The following is a 24,248-nucleotide window of genomic DNA, read 5'->3' as shown; positions in this document are numbered from 1 at the left end:
ATGGCTCCTCAGCCAATCAGGGGTTTCCTTGCAACTCTGCATTTTGGATTTCATTTTCACCATGGCAACACAACCCTGCTCTTGGCCCTGGATGTGGCCTGTGTAGCGTGTACACATGCAGGCATGCACGTACACACACAAACACACAACACTGTACATATACAGTAGAAAGTTGACTAACCCCCCATGAGCTCAGGCCAAAGCAATTAGTCTGAAAGCACCAGAGACATAAACAAAACTCACATAGCAGAGGAGCTAACTCGAGCAGCTAACTCTGCTGTGTCTCTACACCTGTGAATGTGCAATTGCACACACAGTGAAGAACATTGGATAGCTGGATTCAATCCACACAACCCAGGAAATGCTTGGAAAAGTACCCACTGTTTAATGAAGAGAAGAAACACACAGTCAGACTATGTGTTTCTCCATCTGTCAGCCTGCATCCTCAAAATAAAAAATAAACCATTCTCACAGTGCTCCCTCACATTCACTCTCCAGGTTGAAAGGGGGAAGCGTCAATGTGAAGTTCCTTTTAATTTACTCATGTAAATTCTCTGGCAATTTTATATGTTGGCGTCATGTTTGAAAAGAGCATTGAGTAGTTTTTCTGACAGTTTCTCTTCCCTTTACTTTTTTTTTTTACTTTGCACAGGATTTTTTTTCTTTAACAATTTCTAAACAGTACAGCTACAAAGATACACATACAGTAAGTACTGGTGCGACCGGTGTCTTTGATCAGTGCAAGTAAAATTATAAATACACATATGTATATTATTATAAATATATTTATATTTAATAAATCACTTAAAAGGAATAAGTAACAATATAAGAGAGATGATCAGAGGAAATTAACATGTTTTCAACAGCTTCAACTGTAGGTCAAGTGATCATTGGCTGAATGCTAAAAACACATTCTCCTTGTCTTGGTGTATTTTTGTGTATAAGTATCTGTAATCTTCCACGTGCCTCTGCATGTTCCTGATCTAATGAAACGCCATTATAGCAGCTGATATTAACTGAAGGGTTACAGCAGGCTACATACCAGGTGTCTGTTCTGGCTTCTCAGCCCTCTAAAATCCATAAAGCACTACTAACTAAGTGATTTCTGTGTCACTGCAGAAACTAGTTCCCTTGGATGAGTCCTTAACATCGCACTTCATACATTTCAAACAGACAAGCAGGCAGACAGACACAGACAAGGTAACTAGCTATGTGCTCTTTGTTCTCTCATTGAGGCGAGATATATAAAAGGGTCTGAGAGAGAGAGGGAGACTATCAAAGATATAAAGACAAGAGAAGAGAGATGGAGGGGGCCAGCAAGACAAAGAGAGAAAGTAGTGAGCGAGGTGGAGAGATGTATGACACAGGCCAGCTCCTGGAGAATAAGAAGGAGGAGAGACAATGAATAGCAGCTCCTCTACAGACAGACACATGATGAATGGGTCCGCTGCCTAAAAAGCCAGCGTGTGTCTGTTCACCCCACAGTGTGCATGTGTGTGTTTGGGAGTATGTGTGTGTAACTACAAAGACGATCCATCTGGGCCATTGTGGCAGTGACCACAGTGGAGAGTGATATCCAGTATCCCCTTTCCCTCCCACAAGACGAAACACAACAGTCAGCTCCATAAACAGCACTCGGGGTCAGTTGTCAAACTTAACAGCAGGTAATTAAAAGTAATAAGGGAACGTCCCTTGGGTTTGGCGATAGGCGATGTATGTATCCCACCAACAGCAATTAGTCAGCCAGTTACCCCGGGGCCTAATTATTATAGCCATCCATAGGAAGGATTGGGAGGGACAATAATGGGTTCTTATGGTAGCGTGTGTTTATCTAAGAGATCAATGATTAGCATGATCACTGGGAAAGGTCAGCACCTCACATGAAAGGCTGGCTCCCTAACTGACATTTCTTCATTGCTGTAGTTAACTGGTACAACAGTAGAAAGGCCAACACACCAGACATTCCTAAAGACTGAAGTGATATTTTTCATGACTTGATGAATCTAGATATATTTATGACTAGATTGACTGGCCAAGCTAAGTTTTTTTTTTACTTCATACATTTGAATATTGCTGTGTTGAGCTTTTCTAGTTTAATACAATACATGGGACATGGCGCTTTACTGGCATAAGCTTTCAGTGCAATGGTTACGACGTAGCATTAGCTGGAAATTCAATGTGCTTTATTTTGGTTCAATTAAATCCAGAGTAGGGGTCTTCCAATGTGTGTGCGCACATGTTGCAGCTCTCAGAGCAAAGAGCTCGGCGGCAGAAGCTCCTCTAATCGAGTTAGCTGTGATAACAGGAGTAGCAGCTGGCTTTCCAGGAATATACTCTTCTACTGAGCATGCTCTCCCTGCAAGTGGATTTTACACATACACACACACACACACTCACAGACAAACATGTGCATACACATTCAAATGCACCCAGTGTGACCTAGCCTACCTTTACAAATTTATTTGTGGTACTGTGGTTCTTTAGACAGTAAATGCAAAATGCATGTACACATACTGACACAAAGCTAATCAACACATTCATCTATACATTCACACATCAGCTTCTATTTCTCTCTTGCTCTTTTACACCTACAGACCTACACACACACACACACAATTGTGTGTGTGTGTGTGTGTGTGTGTGTGTGTGTGTGTGTGTGTGTGTATCTGCTGGCAGTTCTGTGAGACATTTAGGTAGGTCAGTAGGTGAATGACGCTTTCAGTGTCTAGCCACTTCGTTTGGTTAACTGTGAATACACTAACCTTAAAACCCTCTCAGCCACATAATGGCCTACTTCCGCTGTCTGAACTTAATGACCGGTGCCAAAGTGTGACATTGTGTTCGTCGTCAATATGTTTGTATGGTTGACACATGATTTCACATGAGCAGAAATAACCTACTCCTTTTCCCACACTCCTTTTTAAGGTAATGTTAACAAAAGGTGTTGTCTATAAATGAAGACAATACAAAGACTTAAATTTGGCTATTTTTTATGTCATCCTAATTTCCCAAAATAAAGGCATTTGAGAATTGCTCATACATGTTATGACACATTCCCTAAACTAACTGTTTTTAATATACAGTGAAAACACAAAGCAAAAACTGATAACAGAACTTCCACAGGTTTCAGGTATGTAAGGTTCTAGTTAGAACTAAATATGAACACACATACACAAGCTCTTCCCATAACATGGCAAGCATGCGATCAACTGACTACACTGCTGTCAAATTTCCAATAATGTCATTAACATCCTCAAGAATAAATATATATAGTGGCAATTCCGGCATTCAAACCCTTCTGCACTAGCGGCTTCAAAATAGTTTTACATATGGGGTTCAATGTTGTTATGAAACATACTGCAAGTTTTGTAATGATTGGACAAATCATTTCTTGTGTATAGTCTGATATGTGTTATGCTGTGCATCTTTTTTGCATATCTTAATGTAACTTTATGTTCTTGTTGATTTTGGGCTATTGTGCAAAGTTTTGGGAAGCTATTTTAGATGATGGCAGCCATGCTTTTCTACCGATCTTGTTAATTTCTAATAGAAATGTGTTTCTCAGTCCTGCAGTGCTCTACCTTATATTTGGTTTAAATTAGCAAAAATCCCATCATGTTTCTTGTCCAAGAGGATTTTGTGGAGAGCACACTGAGCTAGAAATGTTAAGCCAATCAGACTGACGAGATGGGGTTTGAACCCTACCGACTATGTCCTAAAATTCAGCATATGTTTTTCTAAGGACACAGACAGTACAGGTCGACAGTAAAATGTACCAGTATATTGTCACACTGTATTTCTGTATCCTGTACTGCTCTATACCGCCTCCTATACATACATAAATACTGCATATATATTCCTTTAAAGGGAATAAATGTAGTTTTTCAATGAAATCACTTAATAATAATAATAATTACTTTGTTTTTGTTAATGGGTTGTAAATCTCACACACGTCCCATGCCTGTTTTCTATGTTGCTTGGAACAGCCACTATTCTGCTTGTTATGTGAAGGAATCGGATCAGAATGTAGCCCTGTGCGGGCTACTGAGCCTCTTGCTGACCACAGTGACAACACTGTAGTCCACTAACACCACAAAACGACCGGCTCCCAGCACAACACAGACTGCAACATAAACTCCAAGTAAGCTTAAAAACCAACAATAAAGTTTTATGTACTGAAGCCCATCAGGCCAAATGTCAATCGATTTCAGGTGAAAACACAGTAAACATCAGAAAGGCAGGTTGTTAGCTCGCCGGCTAACGTTGACCGGTTGCTAATGTTAGCCAGTGCAAAATACTAGTTGTAACTCTATAGTTGTAATTTTATGGCTTTCTACATGACTTCACCAGCTAATTACTATCCTGTGTACCACCGGTATTATGTCAAAGTGTTGATTTTGGCCTGCAAGAAATGATGCAATGGTACTAAGTAATTGTATAACAATTTGTTTACTAGCCTGTAGTGATACAAGGCAGTGGCAGCCAGCTAACGTACTTTAGCACGGATCTACCACTGTTTGCCTCGTAACGTTGAATTTAGATTTATTGGCGTTTTACCTATACTCAGGTACACAGCTTCTCCACCGTGTCAGTCACTGGAACTTACGTGAACTTAGGCTACTGCAACTTAACGGCGCAGGACAACAACACAGAGGAAGAACAATTCACTATAGTAATGTTACTTACTGTGGTCAAACTGTTATAAAGTATGGCCACAATCTAACTATGATATTCAGTCCAGCTCACTAACCGTTTCGTTACCATCCAAAATAAAATACGCAAATACTTGTACTGAAAAGGAGCAGGTGAGCTAACACCAATGTATCACTTCAGCTGAATGCAGTAAATGTAAGGTTATCATGTAAAGAGCATGGATTAGTTCAACCTCAAGCTGATATTACGCCACTTTAACTACAGCTTGTCCATAGGTTCATTAAAGCCAGTAAGCTGTGTGTGTGTACAGTGTCATTGCTTTACACAGGGCACAGTAAGACCATTTTGTGCGTGTCTATGCACGTGAATGCGTGCGTTTGAAGTACTGCTGGGCAACGATTAAAAAATTTAATCGCGAATAATCGCATGATTTTCTGTGATTAATCGAGATTAATACAGTGGTCACGTTGAATCGTCTTGAACTTTATGTACGCAACGCATAGACTGATCCTGGCTGTTTGTGAGTTTCCAGAATCTATTACTGTTTACTAAATAGGACATCAGCAGGAGGGAATTCGCATGGCAGAGCATCCCCGCAAAACTACATGAAGGCCTATCAGGTAAAGATATGTAGCCTATAATTTTAACTTAAATTAAATAGGCTATGTACAGCTGTGTAATGCACAAAATCCATTGCCATGGTTACTGACCACAGAGCACCTGCCGTTTACGCGAGCGTTTGTCTCTGTCTGATCACCAGAGCAAAGAGCAACCCCGCAGGGCCAAGCGACTACGTTGCGATTTTAAGACAGACATCTTCCCCAATAGTAACCAGCATAGAGTGTGTAGCTATCCACTTTGCTATGGCATTTGATTGCTTGCTTTTGTTTATCTACTTGTCCAACACGCTGCATCCAGCGTAGTCTGCCGAAGCCTCCCTCCGCTGCTTATTTGGGTGGGTGATTTGCAGGTTGATCAACATCCCACCCCTCCTGTGCACATGGTTTGACTGCATGTGGATTCAGAGCCAGTGAGCAATGGACTTTCAAAATAATAATAATAATAATAATAATAATAAAAACTGCGTTATTAATGAATGCGTTAACATGATAACAACATGTTACCTTGCCCAGAACTAGTTTAAAGTTAAACATGACATGTCAGTGCTATGTACACACCATCTGTAAATGTGGAAATTGTGTGTGTATCGTACATTCTTGTCTGCGTCTGTTCTAAAATCATCCCACCTAAAGTGTGTAGTACTAATATTACTACTAGAGAGTACTATACAGTCCACACAGAAGCTCCACATGCAAGTCAAAACAAGTCAAGTTAACTATGAAAAACTATTCTGTAGCTAAAGTAGAACTTTCTGACCAGATACCTCATTAAAATATACAATATTCTTTCCTGTGGTGTGAAATATTCAATGCTGTTACTTTGAATTTAAAATCATAGGGACAGTGAAATATATTTTGATCAAACTAAAAATCACGTACAATGTTAGCCTGTGTACATCCCTGTGTGTTCCTCACATTGTAACTGTCTGTTCATTCAAATAAATTTGGATAAATGGGATTTATAGGTAAGATTGTCAGGTTGGATAAGTGCTCAACCATGCTGATCCAAAAATGGACACACAATAAAAACTTTTGTTTTTCTTTGTGTTGTTTTGTAACATGTCTGTAGCATAGTATAAATCATGGGCTCCAAAGGCTTAAACATGGACTATGCTGTCTAAAAATTTAAATCCTACAATCACCCCAACATTGACTTTGGCATTTGCACTTCTGTGTTGTTTTTTGTGCATCATCTGCCTCGACCAGACAAAACAAATACCTCTGATTTAAAAACAGATGAAAATTATATGTCAAACTAAAGATTACACACCAATTTATTTCCTGCAATTGCTGTTTGCTTTCTAAAGGACATTTTGTCAGTATATTTCTGTTCAGATGTATATGAAACAGGGACAAAAGGACACTGACACCACTTCAACAAGGTGAATGCACAGCCTTCACTCGATGTGCAAGTCCAGCAAGCACATGTAAATATAAAAAAAGGCTCTAGTTTCACATCTGATTCATAGGATCTGTCTCTTCTAGCTGTTGTCTCTCACTCTCTCCTCCTCTGCAGTCTCCCTCTCCTCTCTCCCTTTGCTGGCCTCTCACACACAAAGGCAGGGGAGGCAGAGGTGGGGGGGGGTGGGGGGGGCGGGGGTGTGAAGGCACAAAGGGCTGGGAGCTGTGGGCTTGCCCTGAGGAGAGGGAAGGTGGAGGGAGTGGATGGGTGGGTAACAGGGGGTCAAAGGGGGGCCACAAGGGTGTAGAGGGCTGGGGGGTGGGGAGAAACCTGAGAGTCAGAAAGCCAGAACAGGAGCTGGGGTAGAAAGACGGGGTGTAACGGTGGGAAGGGGGGGGTCTGAGGGTGAGAGAGCACAACACAAAACAGCTTTTGGCAGCAGTGATTTTTTTTGTTTCCCCTTTAAATGGGGGTTGCCAGTGGATTTGTTCAAGAAAGGGATTTAGTTTGAGAAATGCACATCACACTATTTACTAAATCCTGTGTAAGCGTTTTAGCCACATCTCTGTCTTTTTTTTTAGGCAGATAGTGTTTACGCCTTGTGCCCTCTTTGCCACAGCTCAATTTCTTAGGCTGTAGTCACACCAAATCAGGCACTACGGCAAAAACGCCAGTCCAATGGAATTCAGTGGAATACAGCTCCCCAAATTTTTAGGTATATATCCTATGGTAATTTGTTTGTGGACCGCCCAATGACCCCAGCTTGATTTCCGATTAATGTGTACTCTGCATGACTAAAGTTCTCATGAAGTTGGTGTTAATAACAAATCATGCTTTAAAAGGGGATCAGGCATTTAGGGTTTTAGGTCTCTCACACACCAAGCCAACTTCAAAGAACTAGAGCCAACTGGACAGACGGCTGCGTTGCCTCAAGTCACCTCACCTCATTTGAACGCACACTGCAACAACTACACCAGCTTCCATCTGGCCACTGACATGCATGTGCCCTCTCTGCGCATGCCTGAGAAGAAATAATGAGCCAGTGGTTTGTATTTGTCTTGTTTTTCCTCTCTGCACTGTTCTTTGGAATACAAAGCCAACCATTTCTGCGCCACCAATGAATCTGCTTAAACAGCTTTCTCGCTTGCTGAGAATATGTCTGAAAAACTTTACAAGGGAGCTAGCACTATAAAGTATAGTGACTTGGTCTTTCACTTGTGGGAGAAGAAAATACGATTGAAGGCCTGCCAGAGCCAACCAGCCACCATAAGGTGACATTAAGCCACAAAAGGACTGTTTTTGTACATCAGGGCCCTTATGTATATGACTTCAGGCTTCATGCTACTTCCCCGGTGTAGAGACAAAGTACAATCAATGTATGTGTCAGGAAAATGAAAAAAACCCAACATGTTTTGTGTGTATTCCTACAACAACAGAACACTGCCTGCCACATGATGTGGCTTATGTTTGCAACAGTATTACCTACTGTATTAACTTGTTTTCCTTCTAATATTGCAGCTCTCCATTTATTCATAGTTTTAACACGACATCACATTACAAGGAAAACGCTCCCTTGGAGGGCGAGGAGACGTTATTTTCCGCTGCCCGCCAACCAGTAAACTACTTTCAGTTTGTTACTTTTGCGTTGCCAAAATGCTGGATGGTTGTTGTGCTTTCGGATGCACTAATCACCGAGGACACAAGCCTGAGTTGTGTTAGGTGAGGGATTCCCTACAAGGTGAACGTAAACATTACTGCAGTCGAGCGCTGGCAGGACCTAGCGGTTTTTAATGGCGGAAATACAGCAGTGGGTGGCGCACATGGATCGCAAGTGCCCAACACTTGCAGTTTGTGTCCATATCTATCTTTTTCTTGAGTTGAGAGGTGATCAAAATAAAATTTAACATCTTGTGCGCCGTCTCTATGAGGGAGTCCGGTGTTAGCCGCTATCTTGGTCTGTTGTTTTGCCCTCCAGGTCACCGCGCAAGTCACATGAGCGAAAACTATGAATAGATTTGTTGAAGCGGTGTATGGAGGTCACAGTTGTTGTATGACCACGCAACTGCCTACCCTCTACAGTTTTTTATACCAATGCACCCCTTCCACATTCCCATACACCTCATACCCTCCACTTGCTTACCACAACTTTGCACTAATCTTGCACCATCTAACCTCCACTAACTGCCTCCGAAACCACGGCGGGGCCTTAAGACACAGGTGCACACATTGTACACACTTTGTAGTAATACACGACAAGTACATACATAGCTGCACACTGGGGGATGTGCCAACACGGACACCTTCCAAACACATACACACAGCATACCAAGAGAGGCCTGTGGCAGCTGGGTAATGCAGGCCAAACAACAAGCACAGCAGAGGACAGGAGACATGTTGGACATCTTCCTCTCTGCAAACTCTGTCACCCCTACACACAAACACATCCTACCAAGAGAGCTCACATGCACACAAACAAACCCAATGCCCTCCTTTCTCAGGAAAGTTATAGGCAGAGGGGCTCTATCTCTTTCTTTCATTACATCTTTCCATACATGGACTCAGTACATCTTGAAAGAGATTGTTTTCCAGCTGTTGTTTAAACGCTCTCAATCCCTTTGATAGCATAAAAATGTTCAAAGCTTTAATCGGGTGAATGTGGTAATGCGTCCTCACGGACCTCCAGGAGGTGGATGATGTCAGCTCCACCTCTCCTTTTTTCCCCTCCCTACTCCACTCCTCCTTCGATGACATCGCAGATGATGACAGAAGGGGAGGAGGACGATGAAGAGGAGTCACTCCCCCTCCCTCTCTTTCCTGTCCTCCACCTCACCCACTGCTTCCTGCCATCCTCCCCCTGGGCATCCTGAGTCAGCTCTCACCACCTCTCTTCCTGAATCTCTCTCTACATCCTGCTCAAATCTGTTCTCATTTGAACCAAAAGCATTTTTCTTTCCTGTAGAAATATGGTTTTATTCAACATCAGATAACAGGCACCAGATAGAGGAAGGCCGAAAAAACGAAGACAAGAAGGGCATTATTGTAATGATAACTAATAAATTAACCACACACTCTTTAATACCGCTGGGACTGATTAAAATTAGAATGAAATGAATAAGATTTTTCTTGTAACTTGTTAAAACACCTCTGAATGTTCTGAAAGCATAAATCCTTTTCTGTGCTGCCTCCACAGGGTGTGTGGCACATGTGGATGGCACATGGATTGGTGCATTCAGAAGAAAGGAGGAGGAGGAGGAAGATGTAGACAAAACAGATGGGAAAAACAGATGCCAAATCCTAATGTCCCGTCTGACGCCGTGCACTGAACACTCACAAACTGTCACCTGCTCGTATGAAATGCAAACTGGACAGTGTGTAACATCAAATGTTACTTATGGTGTTGACGTCTTTGGGGCTAGTTAAGTGTGAGTTCTATTTTAAAGCTTAACTAACTGGAATGTTCACTATAAACTTCAATTTCACAGAAAATATAAAGTTAGATGAACATTTTTTGAACAGAAACTCATGTTTCTCATATCAAGGCCTCCTCGGTTTTAAAATTAAATGTGTGGGTAACTCCCTCTATAAACATCTGCATGACAGTATACTTACTGTAGTCTATGGACTCCTACTGCTCTGCTAAGTATAATTGTGCAGCTGAACATATGCCACTCATCTACCATGTGTTAAACTAGATCCCTGTCCAAATAAATTCCCTGACAGAACTGGTCCCAGGTGCAGCATATGGAGTTATTTCACTTACAACTAGCCAACATCAAAAAACCCTGGTGTAAAAGGCCAAGCTCTGCAAGTCTAGTGAGTATGGTGACATCATCATAGTTTTAGATTTATAATTAATATTAAAGTCAACTTTCTGGAATCGTAACATCGCTAGAGGGAATGCCATACAAACAGCCTGTGAATCGAGCTCAAACGTACAACATATGAAGGTACATAATAAGCAACCTATCTTATTTGGTCACCAGAATACAGTATACTAGCCTTATGGAACAAAGCTAGCACTTATCTCTGTAGTGAATAAAAAAAGCTACAAGCTGTAATGATAGTAGATGAGATACACTATGACACTCAAACCCAAAGGGAAGGTGACACATGGCACCATGTCCGAAGGTGTGCACACGTGTGTGTCTCAGTGACAGATGCAAGCTGATTGCTGGGGCTGTCATGCTGATTGATGCCAGCGCTCAGTTACAGTTTTACCGTATAATGTAGAGTTACTCTCTCTCTCTCTCTCTCAAACATGAACACATTCAACATGACAGATAAGACATGACCTCCACTAAACAAATGACCACAAGCTGTGTTAGAGACGGGCACCAATGGTGAGTAAGACACTACACTTTCATTCGCAAATCACTCTCACTTTTTATGTTGCAGCCAGACTGCTTTAATTGTATATGTGTGTGTGTGTGTGTGTGCATGTGAGTGTACCTGTCTACAAGCATAATGGAGGGTGTCTACTTGGTCTTAAGCGGAATTGTGCTTATATGTGCATTTATATGTATAATGGATGTGATTCATGGCCTGCTGTAAATGTATGTAATAAAGCTAAGTGATGGAAAACTCCAGGTGTGTGAGACTTGGCAGGATCCTGAGAGACATTGGTATTAGAGAGAGAGACAGTGTGTGTGTGTGTGTGTGTGTGTGTGTGTGTGTGTGTGTGTGTGTGTGTGTGTGTGTGTGTGTGTGTGTCTTTGTCCCTAAGAGGGAGATCAAAACTGTGAGTGAGAAAGGTGTGGGGGTGTTTGAGATGTGTGTCAGAGCGTGTTTGGGGACCCTGCGTTTGAAAATGAAACACAGCAGGTTAGATGTGTATTATTAAGTAAAGGTGTTAAATGTGTACAGCTTAACTGAAGTGTGTGTGTGTGTGTGTGTGTGTGTGTGTATATGCTTGTCCCTGGCCCCAGTCCTAATCAATTTAGTAGCTGTGGTGAAAATGGCTACCGAAAAAAGACTACAATCGTCAAATGTACAAACAGAAAAGAGAAGAAAACTTTCAATGTCCGTTGTGTCTTTCAGTCCTCAACAAATCAGTCACAATGACTTTGGTTCAATCCATGCAAGGTACATACTGTGTCACTGAGGTAGCCTATTTGCCCAAACACAGCCCTTATGCACCTAACTTATACACAAAACTATCTACTTCTACAAATAGAAAGGGTAAAAACACTGGGTTTTCCACTTCAGTTGCTACTATTGTTGATGTCTCTCAGTGTATAAGCTTCTAAACTGTAGGATGAACTACACAGTAACAGAGATTGAACATATTGTTCCCATCTGCTGGATATTTCAATCCTTTTGAGCTAGTCACACGTTTCATTGTTCTGAAAGAAGCTCAGACAAACATATCTACTGGTCAGACACAACAGGGATGACAAACATCCTTACATGACTAAACAGTGAAGTCATGCACACAGGTCAAAGTCTGGGTAAAAGGTCAAATGTATTACCTGGCTCATGTGGGTGCTTGCTGCAAAATGCAGATGGCTCTCCTGCAGAAAACAAAACAGTAATGTAAACAATATGGATCTGTTTCCAGGCTGCGAGTCAGTTGTAGGAAAATACCTTTAAATGTAAGTAAATTGTGATGTTGACTGTGATAGCATATATTGCAATTTTATTCGAAACATCGGGTTTGGGTTAGAATAGAAAGAGTGCCATGCTGTGTAGCACTAAACAGTAACTAATTTAATGTCTAGAGGGGTTTAAAATTCAGTAAAGGCAACAGCGTGGTGAAATGTTAGTAGTAAGGTGACCCATACTAGTTCCACCTTAATAAAAAACCTACAAATGTTTAACATAAAAAAAGATAGTTAAGGACTTGTTTTTTTTCGCAATATATATTTCGTAGTTGTCACATGACATGCCATAAGATTTTCTCTGTTCTGAATGATGCAATGTTATTCAGTGCATATGACAAATAAAATGACTTTGACGTCAGGGAATGACTTTGAAAGATGTGTATGAGCCCAGCTCCTAAATAAAACAATGATGCATTAATATAGTTTGTTAGATAGTTGGCCATCTTACCATCACTAAGGAATGGCATCAGCATTTTCCATTTCCAGTCCATCTTGACAGGCCTACAGAAGGTCAGACACCCAGAAAGATGTTTCACTTGTGGCTTCAGTGAGGCGCTGGCGGTTCTGCAAACATAGCACAGCAATGCTTGGCCATGTTCCTCACTGTTTTTCTGTGAATGGGAAAGATGCATATTAAGCTTTTTGATCAGGAACAAAAAATAATAATAATAATAAAGGTGCAGCATTCACACCCAATGAAGGATAAATCAAGTTTCAGCATTTTCGTCCACACAACTGCCGCTTGTCATGGAAATTGTATATTGCTGGTGAGGGATTAAGCAATTGATAAACAATTGAGAAATAACCAACAGTTGTGTCTGAAGAATTTATTAATAAAAAGAGAATGACAGAGGAGTACTACAATGTTAATCAGCTGGGCCAGATGTTCTGTCTCCTAGAAAGTTTAAGGATAAAAAACACAATACAATGTAAGACATAATAATAATAGTAATAATAATAGTAAAAGAACATGAATAAAAGATTAAATGTAAGAGGACTCAATTTTCTGCCATAACACCGCTCACTGGATATTTTCTCTTTTTCGGACCATTCTCTGTAAACCCTTGAGATGGTTGTGCGTAAAAACCCAGTTTCTGAAATACTCAGACCAGCCCGTCTGGCACCAACGACCACGCCACGTTCAAAGTCACTTAAATCCCCTTTCTTCCCCACTCTGATGCTCGCTTTGAACTTCAGCAAGTTGTCTTGACCACTGTACATGCTTAAATGCATTGAATTGCTACCGTGTGATTGGCTAATTAGCTACTTGTGATAACAAGCAATTGAATAACCTAATAAAGTCACACCAGGGAGTGTATATTCACTACTGTACTGTGAGAACTTAGCAGCTGTTCACAAAGGATACACACAAACCAGGGTTGGACTGTGAAAGTGTCGCCATCTAGGGGAGAATACGCACTCCTGGACCTCAGCTATTTGTACACTTAATACAGCCTTGTACACTACTGCATACATGTGGTGATAGAAAATCACTCATACACTGTTTCAGTATTGGCACATAATTACTCCTTTCATGAAGTACATAGATTATGTTAATCTAGGTTAAAGAGCCTTATTGATTCCACTCCTCCAACAAATGACTATGATAAAGGAGGGGAGGGCAAGTAATAGATGGTATGTGAAGCCATTAAAAGACTGAGGAAAGGGTGTGTGTATCTTTCTATGACTCTTTATGAAGATACACAGGAAAATGGCTCACAGAATGCCAGCAAACAATACAAGTCAAGTGATCCATGTGTGTATGTAACATCAAGCTTAGGTGTCCTTAAGCAGCTGTCTCTACTTCCATGTGAACAAACAGTGAAGTGGCATTTTCCTGATCTCACAGTGGGAGAAGAAACACTGTAAGGAAGTGTCCCATATTCATACTGAAACTGAGTTGGCTACATTCCACAGTGGTGCAACACTTGTGTATAGGAAAAGTCACAATTACTGTAGTTATTAAATTATGTTGAACTGTCAGTTTTGCAAGTAGTTATACAGCCTAATATTGTTTCAGTACCAGTTTGGCCGCAATATTGTTAATTTAAATACAGCCAGCTTACTTAAATGTCACTTAGCCTACCCAAGTAGGCCTACAACAATATTTACGTTAACCTGCAACGCAGGCCACGTTCTTATTAATTAGATTTACCGTTAATCCAGCTTTGTGGAAAATTCTTAATTAATTTATGGGTCACCAAACTTAAACATACTCAAATGTGTCCAAACAATTTTTCAACCGACAGCTGCTGTATATTCTAGTATTACATATGTACCCGGGAAGAGGCATATCTGTTTACAGAATAAAAGGTTTGCTGTCCCACTGTCTTCACAGATTGCAACTAGCCTAGTGCATGAAATAAATACAGCCACTGTACCATTTTGTTCCTATCAGAAACACTTCATCTGCAGCTTTGGAAATATTCTGTAAACTTTGGAAATGTGATAAAGTATTTATCCAATAATTCAATTGTTTTGTTTTTGTTTTGTCTCCCCCTCACTGCCCACAATTAGTTAAATGTGTTGCAGCTGTGTAGGTTCCCATGGTAGCTCCTCAAGTTGAACTTACACTGCATTGTGGGACATAATCAATCACAGTCAGAAATTACAGGATTTATTATTCCAAAATCACAAAATAGCCATACATTCTGGCATAGTGTTACTGTGTGGATGGAATTACCTGAAAATGAACGATTTCTCTTTTTGCTGGGGACCCCCTAGGACCCCCTAGAACCACTGCTTTAGAGCCACATTGATCCTATCCAAGTCCAGAAGTATATGTGGGGCTAGTCTATTCCTGTCCTGTATCGCCATCCAGTGGCAACTAGCCTGAAGTGCAACATGGAAAGGGAGGAGAGGGGTGGAGACAGAAAAAACTCGAAGGGAAGAACATTCAAACGCTCTTCCTGGAAATAGTAGAGAACCCGCCACAACTTCACCACATGACAATCCAGAAAGAAAATGCGACACTCCTTCCTCCAACACCAAGCGAACCTGCATTTCATTCAATATGCCGCGGTTTAACCTCTAATCAGCAACATATAGCTGCCACACGTCGTTTATCGCACCCACGGACACGATACATCCCTTTTCGTGCATTAATACACGAATAACCGAGATCAACACAATGCGATTGCGACATCAACTCCAGACCTACCTTCCCGTAAACTATTCCGTCCTTACCGTAAAAACATGACATCACCAACATCAGTTTCAATACGAATTTGGGGAAAACAGGCAAAACAGCCGCCAACAACGCAGACATAACAAACTGCTGCAGTATCGAAACTTATCGGCCATATTCATGTAAAGTTAAGAGTTGTGTATCCCATACACAATTATATAATACGATCAAATCACCCCCTTAAAAATCACATTATTACAGCCTTCCATTTTAAGACTCAGTTTCTGCTCCGCTAAATCTTGAGTTTACTAGATTTGCCATTATCTCCTGCAGTGAAACATATTTCCATGTAGTTGCTTGTATTTTTGATCGTGTCCTTTAAGATTTATTACAGGATGGTGATACTGTAGTTCAGATTGTTTTCAATGGATTCTCATTGCCCCCCCTGTTACAATTAGGTAACAGGCAGTACAGCCTCACATGTCAGCATGAACGCCTGATGTTCATACTGTCTAAAATGTCTCTGGTTCTGCTCACCGTTTAATGTGCAATCCAAAATCTGCTGGGGAGGTGCCGCGCTGACTCTCGCTGTTAAAACAGTGTAATAGTGGGGAATCTGCAAAGCTGTCCATCTTCTTTCCCAGCCACGGATGACGCAGCCCCCTAAAAGCCCTCTGCCCAAAAATCATCATGAAGCCCCATTCAACATCCATAACGCGTTTAGGTGCGAACGTCGACACGGGGGAGCACTGTACACGCAGATAGATCACAACCCAGGCTGAGGAAATGTGCATGTGTTCGCCCATGTGCATGGCATGACGGATAGACTCATCTCTGATCTTGCATCTTTGCACAGTCATATCGCCTTTTTGAATGATTGCACATCTCCTTTACTCCTCTGAAGACCGATCTGGTATAAAAATAAAAAAATTAAAATCGCCAGCTCCTGTAGCCGCCAAAGCAGCGGGGGTTGCAATGGGCATGGATTCCCCAACCATTCAAAAACACAACTGATATCCATTTCCTAGAGAGTAACGATCCACCGCGATCAGAGCAGGCAGTCCTTAAAAGAAATTGCGCAGTTTATATTCCATTGAAACGGAGACTCTTTCCCTTCTGTCCCCGTTGAAAGCCTCTTTCCCTTCCTCCTCCTCCTCCTCCCTCCCTCTCTCTCCTTCTCTCTCCTTCTCTCTCTTCCCTCATGCAGGTTTATTTTCGGTTGAAGAGTCTTGGACATTAACTGCCCCGCCTCCATAGTCACTGGCAAACGCACTGTACAACTTGCCCAAATTCCATTATTAAGTATTGTTCAGTAGAAACAACTGGACCCCAGGTTCCCCCCAGTAGTAATTTGGTTCGGGAGTCATGCTCTTGGTTGGCTTCTTTTGAAGAAGCCACTTGAGGAATCAAAAGTTGTGCTTCAGAGATAGATGTTTGGCAATCTTGTGAGGTCCCCTTCATTTTCCAAGAAACTGAAAACTAGTTCATGAGCATGTTGGGAAATCGAATTAAAGCACTAAGGCAAACCCAGAATCTCCCACACAGAGGTTCAGTTGGCTCACCAGGGTGCTTGAGGTGTTGTCTGGGGGTCTCCAGTAAATTGCTGATTGATTTAATTTCACTGGTAATACATTCGATAGGAGATCTGATTAGTCTTTTCCCAGTGCTTATCCTCTGATGTGATAGACAAAATTTTCAAACTGGGGTCTACATGGCTGCAGGGAGTAGTTTTCACAGGGCCTTTTTATAAGAAAAGGTTTGGATTCCCTCCATCCTAGTTATTCAAAAAATGTCTTCAAAACGCAGGAATTTTAGCAGCAACTGTTTACAATTTCTAAGTGGATAAGCAGATGGAAGAAATCGGCTTCCAGTGCCCTCAAAAAATGTATATTTCTGCAGACGGGGAGCATATGAAAACTGTGGCCCTAAAATGAGACATCCACTGTTTGAACACAGAGATACAACAAATGTGCACTTTTTTAACACACGGCACTTTAGAAACTGTATTTCTGTCCTGGAATAGACAAATGTAATTCACTTATTAGACAGGAAGGTTAATTACTGCTGCAAAAAATATATATCTAAAATGTTTCCACACCACATTTACATGCTCCTTCACTTCAGCTGAAGCTTTTATCCATAAAAACACCTCCCAAGTCTGATATTTTTGTTACAACCAGAATAAGGCAATTTGAATATGAATTCAGCATGTTGCTATGACTGCCCCCCTCCATCTCCCACCCAGCCAGAGAGACCACCAGAGAACACACACACACACACACACACACACACACACACACACACACAGACCTGAGTCCGATAAAGAGGCTCTTAAACCCTGAGGAAGTCTGTGTTCGGTCTTTCAGGGGGACAATCCTTACGTCTGAATACAACCTTGAACTCAGCCCCCCCCCCTCTGGTTCCCCTCTCTCATTACTGGACCATTCTTCCTCCCGGCTCACTTTCTCCAGGGTCCTTCTCTTGTTTTTTCACTCCCTCCCTTTCAGGAGTTTGGGCTGAGTCCTTTCCAGCGGGGAAGTCCGGGGCCTTCTCCCTCACAACGCTGCCCGACTCCAAACGCCTCGTCTGCGAAGCTTCATTAGAATTCATTTGTTTGAATAGGTTCATTTCTTCCTTCAGTCGCTCCCTCCCTCTGTCCTCTTTTTCAGCTTGGGGGAAATGTGTATTAGCATAGAAATATCCTTTACCTCACCTTGATTAACTGCATTGTTTGCTTGTGTGCCTGCATGTGTGTGTGTGTTGTTACTATGTCAACGCGTCTGTGTATCTGAGTGTGCCAAAGCAAAGATTAATCTAATATAATATAAAACGTAATTATTTGGTTTAAAGCTGTAAAACAACCAGTAACAGACTCTTTCTACTACTTTATAAATATTTTAATTGATTTGTATTTCCAGGACTCAGTAAGTGCACAAAGCCAGGAAGTGATGTATTAAGAGCTTCAATAAAGTACTGGACATTCAGTTTACTTATATTTATAGCCCACGACTGTCTTCATGCAAGTGATTTGTTAGCTTATCAAGGAATTCAATGAGCACAACAGACGCCTACATGAACCAGACAGTCACTTGATCCAGATGTTGCAAAGAGCACGTTTCCAGTAAAACACGGCAGTTCTCAGTAGGAGACTGTTTCCTGTGTATGTGTATGTGTGTGGGTTAAGTGTCTATGTTCGAGCAGGGTGAAAGGGGGTCAGCATGGACAGACTGATGCAGGTCTGTGAAGAGGAGTGAATAATCGGTCAGCTGACAGCGAAGAAAGGAGACAAAAGAGACGGAAAGCTTACCAGAATGTGACAGAACAACTGTCAAAGAACGACTCGTCCATTTATTGTTAAGCCCCAGGTGTGAAAACCGGATTTATAGAATGCAATACATTTGAGAAGTTAACACTGTGTTTAAATTTAAAATGTCATTTGCTGTCTCTTATGACATTATTCATAGGCATTACTCACAGTAATAAACGGGCTAAAACAATAAATAGTAAACATCAGCAGAAACAAAGTGTCACAGTGAGTGTGTGTGTGTTAAGGCCTTTAGTTGTCCAGGCTCATAAGAAGAGCAGTCCCTCTCTTGATCCAGTGGTCTGGGGTCACAGGTCCAGACTTGAGTTCTACAGCAACCACAAAAGATGCTCGGCCTGCCCCACCCGAACGCACCGGGAAGTAGTAACACGGACATAGGTACATACCTAGACACACACACACACAAATGAGACACACGGTGAAACCACAGAGCACGTCATCACAAATTACACACAACCAGATGGAGAAAACACGAAACCAGAGATGATGAATCATTCAGAATTAAATAAAACAAAAAAGCAAACAGAAGACAGAAGACAGAAAGACAGTCAGTGGGACGGAGTAAGTTCCAAACAACTCACTCTTAGCCATCTTTTTACGGTTTTCCACAGGTTTGAAGTGGATGGTGGGGATGGGACAGACCATCTGCATGGGTTCAGCTTCCACCAGACAGGAGTTCTTCTTGTCCCAACCAGCCCCTTCCAGATACAAACCTCGGACAAATACTCCATCCTGAAGGGGGTTTGACAGAAAAGGGAGAGGGGTATTCAGGGAAGGTACGGTGAGAGATACTACACTTGTTTGGAGGTGATATTTTGCATTTAGATAGAAACAAATGTTTATGACAAACAGCCATGCCAATTAGGTCCTGAAACTGAGAAAAGAAAGAAGACGGAGGGGTGAAAACAAGGGAAGGGGGAGGTCTGCAGGGGACGAGGGAGGGAGAGGGAAGAGGCAAAGACACTTAGAGGAGAGAGGGTAGAAGGAAGGAAAGGGGAGAGGAAAAAGAGCGGTACAGAAAGGAGAGGAGAATGGGAAAGAGTGGATCATGAGGGAGAGAATAGGCAAAAACTGCTAAGGGGAAAGATCATGGGGAGGAGAGGGGTTAGAGGGGGGAGGAGAGACAGGGCATTGGAAGGAGGAGATTGTCAGAGGAGAAGGAAGAGAGGTAGTCAGTTTAGAAGGAAGGAAATAGAGCCAGAGAGCTCAACTGAAGCAAGAGAGAAGCAGTACAAAAGACAGAAATCTGGATGTGGCAGCACTCTGAAAAATTAAAACATTTTCCACCAATGTCAAAAATTTGAATTGTAGAGCTGCTTCTTAAAATATTTTTAAGTGCAGATTTTAGGAATGGGAAGAGAGAGGCACAAAGCTGCGTGCTGCTTTGAATGAAAATACGTTCTTCATGTAAACCCACACAGAGTCAGTGTTTGAGTAGAAATGAAAAATGTGATGGAAAGTGGCAATGACAGCTAATGGCTCAAAAAAAGTGGTCTGATGGCAAGTTTATGGAAATCTTTATGGAAATAGCAATGTGTGCATAGGGAGTCACCTTGGGTGGGTAAAGGAGGTTGCTGTCATCTACGGTGGACACTATAAAATCCCAAGACAACGTGTCCACTGATATCTGCAAGAACACAATGTTAACTGTTATTATACACAGGCCCAAAAGTCAAAATAGGACATTTCCATTCATCGCAGTAGAACCATATTAGAGTAGTTAGTCAAATAACCAGTATAACTGACAGCTATGAATGCATATCGGTTAGATAAATTGCTCAAGTTTCTTACTGTACAACATTAAGTGCAGCAGTTGTGGTGTATATCTGAAAACCAGTTGTGTTTCCCAGAGATTGTTTATGTGTTTTATGTGTGTTGTGAAAATTCAACAGAACAGAACAGCTGTTGTCATACAAATTGACTCTTCAGTTGTACAATCATATAGTTAACTGGGTTTGGCTCATGAAACCCTTTCAGACATCTACTGGAGAAACTCAAAACTACATGGCCATCAATCACAAACATGACACAACAAGCGGTGCCTCCTAATTTAGTGCTTCACTCAAGGGCGTGACTTTGTGCTGGAAGTGGTGGGGACATTTAAGGGCTCAAGATTAGGGGTGCAGTGACACCCTTGCTCCCGAAATGTTAACAAAACAAGAAGGTATTAGAATAAATATTCACTACTGTGATATATGATCTGGGGGGTCTGGGGGTCCTCCCCCAGAAGATTTTGAGCATTAAACACTTAATTGCCTGTATTCTGGAAACATTTTCCAGACCAATTTATGGTTGAAATGTCTTTTATAAAGGGAAACACAAAATTCAGGTGTAAGGTGACAATACAAAATATAAAAATAAAATTTAATTTAGTAATCAGCTACTTGTTGTTTTTAGCTTAAGTTACTTTCTTAGACAATGCACATTTGTTTCTTAGATATTTACATGGCATTGCATGTTTTCTTACTGTGCAAATAAACCTTTCTCAAAACATTCTCCTTTGTTATTTAACATTTCTTGTTGCAAGCAGTTTATCAGAACCATTTTAACAAATATTTTCAAAAAATGATGGGAACAAAATCAACCATTTCAAAAAGTGGTGGGGACATATCCCCAGCGTCCCCAGTGTAAATGACACCTATAGCTTCACTACATACTGTAACTGTCTTTGTGCCTGTGTGCATGTGGATGTGTGGACTCTCACGTTGTGCTGTCGAGCAGAGGACTGCAGTACAGCGGTGAGGAAGCCGTTGGGAAAGGTGAAGCTGGAGAGCCAGAACAAGTTGGGGGGCTGGCCTGTCTCTGCCCAGCTTGCAAAGTGATTTACTCGCTGGCAAAGATCCCTGGTCCACGCTGCCAGGGGCTTTAGTGAGGGGTATGCCTAACGGACAGAGAGAGTGACGCAGAATGAGAGTAAGCGAGAGACATCAAATCTGCAGTCATTTCATGCTTCCAGCTGTTGGCAGCTATTCATAATAGGAACAGGTTCAGTACAGCACTGAGGTCTCACACAGAGGGAAGCAGGGTTGATGTGTGAAAATTTACAAGTGAGGTGTGAACACTGTTATGTTTTCATTTTTATATGATGACTTTTACTTCTTCTGGTTGATTTGATTTGTAGAGAACCACAGAATTAAAAATTAACAAGAATCCACAAATAATAGACAACAACAGAATCCTGGTGAAATGATATGTAACAATTAGTGGTACCAATGATATATATGTATTATGTAGTACATAAAAGTACTTTTTTATCAGTTATTCCAGTAGTTTCAAATTTTCACATCAAGGACCCCTAAACTGACACAAATTACACCATGGACGATGATAAGATTTTGTCCCAGGGTTCGGATCGTATTTTTGCGATTAGATGTTTTATTACAGAAAGTGTATAAAACCAATGACGCAAGTAGTCATACATTTTGTCAGTGTGTTACTTATGGATGGAATTATCATGAAAGCAAATTATTCCACTTTTTGCCAAGGAGCCCCTGGACCCCCTTAAGGACCCCTGTGGGTTCCCAGGACCCAACTTTGACAACCACTAAGTTAATCCACTCATTACATTTTCCAGAAACTGATTACCCATTTAGAAATATTTAAAAATAAATTGGATAAATACTGAGTTTATTGTTATTATTTGATAATTTGTCACTTGCTTTATCACATCTTAATTGTCTTATAACAGTACTCTCCTGCCCTTTAAAAAATGAAACCAGACTTTCAAAATGCAAAATGATGCTGCTACACATTAATTAAAAGTCACATCACTTTAAGTTCCATGTTCTTCTGTCCTTTATGGCCTGGTATCCGGCTTTTAGTCTGAACGTTTGAGTCTCTGTGAGTTGCTCCACAGCAGGTCATGAGTCTCCTAGGCTGAAGGCTAAAGTAAGGTACCTCAGGTCTTACTTTTGCTGGAAAGTTGTCATAACTTCTTTCCTTCATGCATATCTGTTTTATCTGTACATATATGTTATACTTGCTGCTGCTCACTTGCTGACCCTCATTCAGTACGCAGATACAGTGTGTGCACAGCGCGGGCTGAGGGCTTGGAGAGCCATCAACATTAGGGTGCCACTCAATGTAATGGCCAATTTTTTTTTCAATATTTTCCAGGTCCCACACCCTCATTCTGTTCCTTTTATGATGCATAGTAACTGTGAGAAGTTTCATTCAGATATATTAATATTTACTGGTAGCTCAATGGGCTCAACGTTTTTATATTTACTTTCATTGCGATAAAATGTTATTTAATTCAAAATTTCTCTACCAAAGTAAATTAATCCTTGAGTAAGTATTTTTATAATTTTTTATATCATTTAACTGTTCTTTTTCATATTCTGATTTGTGTTATTATTTGGTTTAAATTCTATGTAATCAGAATAATATTTTTGGGTTAACACTATTGCAGCCGTAGACAGTAGTATAGTTAACTCTATGCAGGGTCGCGAAGGGGCTGGAGCCAATCCCAGCTGTCGTTGGTGAACCCTGGGCAGGTTGCCCGTTCATCACAGGGCTAACTCATAGAGACAAACAAGTCATACACACGTTCACGCCTAAGGGCAAAGAGTCACCAATTTACCTACAGTATGCATGTCTTTGGACAGTGGGAAGAAGCAGGAGAACATGAAGAGAACCCACACAGACACGGGGAGAACATGCAAACTCCACAAAGAAAGGCCTGGGCCTCGATCCACAGAACCTCTTGCTGTGAGGTGACAGTGCTAACCACTGCACCACCATGTCGCATCTGTGTGTCATGTTAATCTTAATTATTCTCATTTTTAGCATCACCTACCAGTTATTTTCTGGTAGAGTAAAGAAGGACACTTCAAGAGAGGTCACTTAACAAGAGCTTCTTCTGCAGCTGTCACTTCTATTTGTTGGAGCGCAGTGCGGACGTACACATTTAGGCTCTCAGAGCTTTCCACCGGGCTCGGTGATCTACAGTCTGAATATTTTCCGGTTAAGGTCTATCTGAAAGTCTATCTGGTTTACATGTGCATGTGTTTCGTCCACTTCATAGAAATCTGTAGCTACTCTGTGAGCTGGAGAGCTAGCCTACACCAAAACACATGTAGCTGTTTTTTAAGCTGCAATACAGTCATTCTCTAGACACTTATGAATAGTTAAGTGTTTATTAATAACTTATGAAGTAACTTTTAGCAGCTATGTGTCTTCTTTTTGAGGAGTTATACATTATTATAACTTGTGATATTAAAGTTAATATTACACGATAAAATCGGAAAATGTTGAATATTGTAAAACTTTGTCAGTGTTGAGCTACCAGTAAAATTTTGCCACGTGCCAAGTTTTTGTCACATTATTAACACATTTGGGTGGTGAGAAGATGAAAATTAGAAACTTTTGACATACTATTCAGTTTTGTTCCTTTATTTATTTTGTTTGACTAAAACACACACACACAACACACCAAACCTTCCTGGCATGTGCACACAAAGATTCACACACATATTAGTGGACTGGGGGGATGAAAGTTTGTTCATGTATGCCACCCAGG

General features: G+C 41.2%; 2 protein-coding genes across 2 annotated transcripts in view; both read right to left on the bottom strand.

Annotated features, from left to right (window-relative positions):
- kdm6ba (lysine (K)-specific demethylase 6B, a) overlaps positions 1 to 16,545 on the bottom strand; it is a 100,095-nt gene extending 83,550 nt beyond the window's left edge. The window contains 3 exon segments of the mRNA XM_038730483.1: positions 12,144 to 12,185; positions 12,724 to 12,886; positions 15,940 to 16,545. The gene's annotated coding sequence lies outside the window, so the exon portion shown is untranslated.
- Positions 16,546 to 18,705: 2,160 nt separating this feature from the next.
- Positions 18,706 to 24,248, bottom strand: part of dnah2 (dynein, axonemal, heavy chain 2) — a 66,200-nt gene continuing 60,657 nt past the window's right edge. The window contains 4 exon segments of the mRNA XM_038730481.1: positions 18,706 to 19,113; positions 19,309 to 19,459; positions 20,280 to 20,354; positions 21,432 to 21,608. Coding sequence (XP_038586409.1) covers positions 18,959 to 19,113; positions 19,309 to 19,459; positions 20,280 to 20,354; positions 21,432 to 21,608 — 558 coding nt within the window. The 3' untranslated portion in view covers positions 18,706 to 18,958.

The sequence above is a fragment of the Micropterus salmoides genome, unplaced genomic scaffold (assembly GCF_014851395.1).
Source record: "Micropterus salmoides isolate LMB-PRFRI ecotype aquatic unplaced genomic scaffold, ASM1485139v1 Ms_hic_scaffold_2, whole genome shotgun sequence".
Classification (NCBI taxonomy): domain Eukaryota; kingdom Metazoa; phylum Chordata; class Actinopteri; order Centrarchiformes; family Centrarchidae; genus Micropterus; species Micropterus salmoides.
The sequence above is the reverse complement of the archived record's forward strand: the minus strand, read 5'-3'. Positions and strand labels throughout refer to the sequence as shown.